Source organism: Octopus bimaculoides, chromosome 6 (assembly GCF_001194135.2).
Source record: "Octopus bimaculoides isolate UCB-OBI-ISO-001 chromosome 6, ASM119413v2, whole genome shotgun sequence".
NCBI classification, from domain to species: domain Eukaryota; kingdom Metazoa; phylum Mollusca; class Cephalopoda; order Octopoda; family Octopodidae; genus Octopus; species Octopus bimaculoides.
The window spans coordinates 90,545,219-90,552,314 of record NC_068986.1 but is presented as its reverse complement, the minus strand read 5'-3'; the positions used below and the strand labels follow the sequence as shown (position 1 = coordinate 90,552,314).

The following is a 7,096-nucleotide window of genomic DNA, read 5'->3' as shown; positions in this document are numbered from 1 at the left end:
CCACACAGCCACTCCTGCGCCTACTTAATAATATATTAAAAAACCTTGACTAAATACCAGGGATGTAATTCATTTTATAAACTATTTCAAAAGCCTAACTCCCAACAGATTTCTAAATGATAGAAGTTTCATAAAGCAAACAAAATCAAACAGTAGGGTTTTGAGATATATTCCTGTAAAGTTTCCTTATAAAATTATCTATGAATATGTATAGAAAAACAATGAGTTAAATAAGAGAAATTATAACATTCAGTCAAGGAATAACAGGTTTATCCAATCAAGAAGTAGTGTTTATTCTTCATCATTGTTTAACATCCATTTTCCATGCTGGCATGGGTTGGACAATTTGATAGGCTTTGATGTGTCCAAGGACAGCATCAATAGCCAATGTCTGCTTTGGTATGGTTTTTATGGCTGGATACCCTTCCTAATGCCAACCACTTTACAGTGAGGACCAGGAGCTTCTTTTGTGCTGCCTGTACTATTGAGGTTGCAATGCAGCTTACACAACCCCAAGTCGGGGGGGAGTAGGTTCTTGAAGAGGGATCTGCTTGGCTACTTACATCTAGTAGGATAAAGGGAGTTGGGAGAAAATGAAAATGATCAGTAGGAGCTAAATAATCAAATATGAAGCATTGAAATATAAATATGAAAAATTTATAATTAAGCACTACTGCTGTCACCATATTATGTAATATACAGGCAATAGTATATGATAAGCTATGTTATTAAATTGACATTTGAATAATGGTTGAGTGGAACAAATGCAAGGTAATATGTGGTATTAAGTACAAGAGTAACCAAGCAGGCTTTTTTTCTATGAACATCACAGTAAGTGTTCTTTCCTTAATAAATTTATTAAAAAAATAAGGAACAATTTTGAGAAAATATATCACAAATTTTAGTGTTAAATCTTTGCACATTTCATCTATATTTAAATGGAAGGCACTTTCACAAATTTGATTATTTTCTTGTATGAATTTGTTTATGACGTATTAAATTTCTATTCCTAGAAAATGCTTCACCACAAATTTCACACTGGTATGGTTTTTCTCCAGTGTGAATGCGTATATGGTATGACAAGTGACTACTACTAGAAAAAGCTTTGTCACAAATTTCACATTGGTAAGGCTTTTCTCCTGTGTGAATACGTGTATGCTCTGCCAAGTGATCCTTTCTGTAAAATGTTTTGTCACAAATTTCACATTGGTATGGTTTTTCTCCTGTGTGAATACGCGTATGTTCTGATAAGTGACATTTTCTATGAAATGCTTTTTCACAAAATTCACACTGATATGGTTTTTCACCAGTATGAGTGCGTTTATGGCGAGACAGATTTGACTTTCGAGAAAAAGATTTCTCACATATTTCACAATGGTATGGCTTTTCCCCCGTGTGACTCCATTTATGATCTGTTAGTTTACTGTTACAGGAAAATTTTTTCCCACATATTTCACAATGGTAAAGATTTTCTCCTGTATGAAGGCGTCTATGGGCCGCTAAGTTGCTGCTATGAGAAAATACTTTGTCACATATTTCACAACGGTAAACTCTTTCAATGCGATTAAACCTCTGATCTTTCAACTGAACCTTTTGTAAAAACTCTTTTCTACAAATTCCACTATCACCTTGCCTTTCTACTGTGTGAACGACTTTATGGAAAGTTAATCTACTCTTCAAAGAAAATGTTTTTCCACAAATTTCGCATGAATATGGTTCACTCCCTGTGTGAATAATTTTATGAAGTGATAATTGACTCTGCAGAGGAAATGTTTTCCCACAAAATCCACAGTGATACGGTGTTCTTCCACTGTGCCTATGCTTATGACTGGATAACTGTGTACTACTTGAAAATGCTTTCCCACAAATGTCACAATCATATGGTTTTTCTCCTGTGTGTATACGTTTATGATCTTTTAAATAACTACCACAAGAAAATGCCTTTCCACAAATTTTGCATTGGTATGGTTTTTCTCCAGTGTGAGTTCGTTTATGATAAGCTAAATGATTATTAAAAATAAATGCTTTTCCACAAATTTCACAGTGGTAGGGTTTTTCCCCTGTGTGAATACGTTTGTGATATGTTAATTTATTATTACAAGAAAAAGCTTTACCACAAATTTCACAATTATAAGGTTTCTCTCCAGTGTGAATACGCACATGAATAGCTAATTTACTAACAAAAGAAAATCCTTTTCCACAGATTTGACAGTGGTGTGGTAGTTCTCCTGTGTGAATGCGTTTGTGATATGATAACGCACTGTTACAAGAAAATGCCTTTCCGCAGATATCACAGTTGTGTGGTTTTTCTCCAGTGTGAATGCGTATATGACGGGACAAATTACTACTAAAAGAAAATGCTTTCCCACAGATTTCACAGCCATAGGGTTTCTCTCCTGTGTGAATACGTGTGTGATCTGTTAATGTACACTTTCGATAAAAGACTTTCCTGCAATATTCACAATGGTACACTTTTTTACCTTTTTGAGTGCACTTATGAGCATCAAAGTTACTCTTTATAGAAAACAGCTCCCCGCAAACATCGCATCTATATGGTTTCTCTTCCGGTTCAAACATTGTCAGATTAATAGAACTTTATAACAATGATGTCTCTATTCAAGTGATGTAGAACATACAAAAAAATGTTTCATTGGTCAACTGTTCATTTCCATTAACTAATTTGCATTTGATGTAACATTAACTTCACACTAATATCAGATATATTATAACTGTTCACTGTAGATATGTTTGTCTTACATCGCACTATCCTCAGACAACTTTAATAAACACCACACACTGGTTATTTCAGCAAACACAACTGAATGATGGCATTATCAGGTAGAACTCCACAGTCTGACACAAATGTTCTGAAATTAAAGAAAACCATTATTAGCATGTAACTTCATATGATACAAGATTGAAAGTGGCATTATATTTATGTATCTGTGAGACATAATGATGAATTATATTTGCAATGCTCACTTAAAAGGTAGATTTCACTTAGGAAGAAATTTTAAAATACTGACTTGGCAGTTAAAAGACTATAAAAGAACTATGTCAGTTCTATTAACCAATTAGTGAAACAGAAGTTTTGGATAGATATATCTGTTTTAGATGTTCAACTTAAATATAATTTATTATGCCTTACTTTTAAATGTTGTTGTTGGCACTCAGTCGCTTACGACGTCGAGGGTTCCAGCTGATCCGATCAACGGAACAGCCTGCTCGTGAAATTAACGTGCAAGTGGCTGAGCACTCCACAGACATGTGTACCCTTAACGTAGTTCTCGGGTATATTCAGCGTGACACAGTGTGACAAGGCTGACCCTTTAAATTACAGGTACAACAGAAACAGGAAGTAAGAGTGAGAGAAAGAGTACAGCAGGGTTCGCCACCATCCCCTGCAAGAGCCTCGTGGAGCTTTAGGTGTTTTCGCTTAATAAACACTCAAAACGCCCGGTCTGGGAATCGAAATCGCAATCCTATGACCGCGAGTCTGCTGCCCTGACCACTGGGCCTCCACACTTTTAAATATAGTGGCTTAAAAAAGACACACATTACAGGGTGTTCAAGCTAAATTTGGCATTTTTTTGTGTCTCCTTTTTTCAAGAACAGCTTGAAACTAAAGTTGTGGCTGAGAAAAAAGATAGCTGACATGGACGGTTGGGAGCTATCTGAATATCGGAAAAGGGAAACTTGTATTCTGATGATTCACACTGTCAACATCATGACTGCTGCTCAATGTTCTGTGAACACTGTAAAGGCAGCAGATATGACACGAACAACTGCAATGGAGACTACAAAGCCATGACCAGCAGAACAGGACATAGCAGGCGTTCTGACTGTGTCAAAACATTGGAATTCATACAACAGCAGGACAAGGTGATGGAAGATCTGAACAAGGGAATCCAGGTTTTAGTGAGAGAGATGGGTGTTGGAATCGCCACCATGAAGTTGGTACTGAATAAGGATCTTTACTACCACACATATAAGGGGTGCAAGGGACAAATTCTGATAGCCAATGCCAAGAAACTCTTGAATAAGCTGTGGCATCCTGCTGAGCTGGGGATGATCTGGTTCTTCTCAGATGAAAAGAACTTCAACCAGGACCAGTTGCAAAACATCCAGAACAACAGGTGCCTTGCTTACAATTCAAGTGGTGCCACACATATGATGAAAGCCAAGTTTCCCTAAATCTGTGATTGTCTTTGGGTGTGTCTCCAGTGAGGCTGACATCATATTACCCCACATCTTGGAACAGGGCCTTAGGCTTAATTCAGACAGCTATATGAAGTTGATGGAGACTGTGATCAAAATCTGGCTGGAGAAGGCCATATGTGTGGCTATAGGATTTGGCTCCATGGCATGCTTTCAGAAAGAGTCTGAAGTAGTTGACAGAGAATTTCTATAACTTCACCAGCCCCAATTCCTGACCTCCTAATTCCCCTGATAGTAATCCTAGGGATTACTATCTATGAAGCATGGTTCATAAAAACACTAACTGCTCTGCCTGCAACACCAAGGCTGAGCTGGTAGCTAAAATCAAGGTGTTCAAAGATTATCTCAGAGACAGAGGAATGCATGCACTAGGTTCCAGAGATATCACGAGGCAGTGGTGAAAGCTGAGGATGGTTACTTTGAGTAAACTGTTATCTTCCAGTCATGATCGAGTTGATATTTTTTGATATTTCTTAAATACTTTTATTTTTGGATAGGATATAGTGTTTTCTTTACCTTTTATGCAAACAGTCAAATTTAGCCAAAACACCCTGTACATAAAGTGTATATATGCATGCATGCGTGTCAGTTAGTGGTTCTGCAAAGAAGGAGGCTTGGAAGTGCCACTATGAAAGGCTGCTGAATGTAGAGAATGCTTGGGAAGAGAGCCTGCCTAATGTGGACCCAACAGAGGGGCTGACTATTCAAACTGACAGTAGCTTAGTAGATAAAGCAATTGAGGATATGAAGACAGGGAAAGCCTCCAGCCCATCAGGAATCAACACTGGGATGCTTAAAATATATGGCAAGCAGCATATAACCTGGTCACCTGTATAGTTAATCAAATTGTCCACAAAGGAGTCATACCCAATGACTAGTGTAGCAGCATTATAATCAACTGCTACAAAGGCAAAAATAATGCCCTATACAAAAATAATTACAGAGGCATCAAATTGTTGTACCAGGTGATGAAAGTTGGAGAAAGGGTCATAGCTCAATTAATTAGAAAGAGAGTTAGCATAGATGAGATGCAGTTTGGATTTGCACCAGGGAGAAGCACCACTGATGCTGTCTTCATGCTGAGGCAACTGCAAGAGAAGTACTTGGCCAAAAATAAACCTCGGTATCTGGCTTTTGTTGATATGGAGAAAGTCTTTGACAGGGTCCCCTACTCCCTTATCTGGTGGGCAATATGGAAGCTAGGGATAGATGAGTGGTTAGTGAGAGATGACAAAGCCATGTACAAGGATACTGTTAGTAAGGTGAGAGTCACCAATAAGTACAGCAAGTGTACAAGTAGGAGTCCACTTGAGTTCGGTTCTTAGCCCCCTCTTATTTATGATGGTCCTCCAAGCTATAATTGAGGAATTTAAGACCTGCTGCTCTTGGGAGCTCCTCTAGGCTGATGAACTTGCTCCTATTGCTGAATCACTACCACAATTAGAGAAGAAATTTCAGGTATGGAAGCACGGACTAGAATCAAAGTGGCATTAGAGTTAATTTAACAAAAAACAAAATATTGATAAGTAGATCCCTTCAGGGAAATGGCCCTGCTCAATATGTAAAAAAAGGTGTCAGGAGACACTCCATAAGGTGTATCCAGTGCAAGCCATGGACACATAAGAAGTGCAGCAGTAACAGCGGAAGACTAACAGAGAAAGTAGTCTTTATATCTGGTAGATGTACAGGTACAGTAAACACCAGGAATGTACAAAAAATAGACTCCCCCAAATATCAGGGGAGATCCTTAGAAGTAGTAGACAGTTTCAGTTACTCAAGTGACCAAGTTAGTAGTGGGAGAGGTTGTTCCGAAAGAATGATGGCTAGAATAAGAATAGGCTGGGCGAAATTCAGAGAGTTACTCCCTCTGTTAGAAACAAGGAGCCTCGCCCTCAGAGTGAAAGACAAGTTGTATGATGCCTGTGTACAAACAGCTATGCTACACAGCAGTGAGTAGGCTGAGGCTACCGAGGATATGTGAAAGCTTGAAAGAAATGATGCCAGTATGCTCCATTGGATGGGTAATGTCAGTGTGCATATACAACAGAGTGTAAGTGATTGAAGAAAAAACCTGGGTAAGAGAGAAGATTGTGCTGGTATAGCCATGTAATGCATATGAATGAAGACACTTGACTCAAGAAGTGCCGATCTCTAATTGTAGAGGGAACATGTGGAAGGGGTAGACCCGAGAAGTTGTGAGAAAGGATCTGCAGATATTGGGACTCACACAGAGGATAACAGGGGACTGAGACTCCTGGCGGTTTGCTGTGTTTGAAAAGGCATGTCAAGTCAAGTAAAAACATGGTTGTCTTTGCATACAGGGTATCCTCCGCACCCCTTGCCAGCTGAGGGTTCCTAACTGTGTGAGTCAAACTGTGTGAGTCAAATAAAAAGCACCCATGCTGGTGCCACGTAAAAGTACCCATGCTGTTACTGCATAAAAACATCCAGTACACTCTGTAAAGTGGTTGGCATTAGGAAGGGTATCCAGCTGTGGAAGCCATGCCAAAACAGACTGGAGCATGGGCTGCTCTTCAGCTGGCCAACTCCTGTCAAACAGTCCAACCCATGCCTGCATGGAAAATGGACATTGAATAATGATGGTGATGATGACATACATGATGAATGATTAGATTATATGCCTATATATCATCATCATCATCATCGTTTAACGTCCGCTTTCCATGCTAGCATGGGTTGGACGATTTGACTGAGGACTGGTGAAACCGGATGGCTACACCAGGCTCCAGTCTGATTTGGCAGAGTTTCTACAGCTGGATGCCCTTCCTAACGCCAACCACTCAGAGAGTGTAGTGGGTGCTTTTACGTGTCACCCGCACGAAAACGGCCACGCTCGAAATGGTGTCTTTTATGTGCC

General features: G+C 39.2%; 1 protein-coding gene across 3 annotated transcripts in view; it reads right to left on the bottom strand.

The window, feature by feature from the left end:
- Positions 1 to 253: 253 nt before the first annotated feature.
- LOC106869799 (zinc finger protein 845) overlaps positions 254 to 7,096 on the bottom strand; it is a 20,668-nt gene continuing 13,825 nt past the window's right edge. For all 3 annotated transcript variants that reach the window (XM_052968948.1, XM_052968947.1, XM_014915660.2), the window contains one exon: positions 254 to 2,867. In XM_052968948.1, coding sequence (XP_052824908.1) covers positions 964 to 2,577 — 1,614 coding nt within the window. In that variant the 5' untranslated portion in view covers positions 2,578 to 2,867 and the 3' untranslated portion in view covers positions 254 to 963. The remainder of the gene's footprint in view (positions 2,868 to 7,096) is intronic.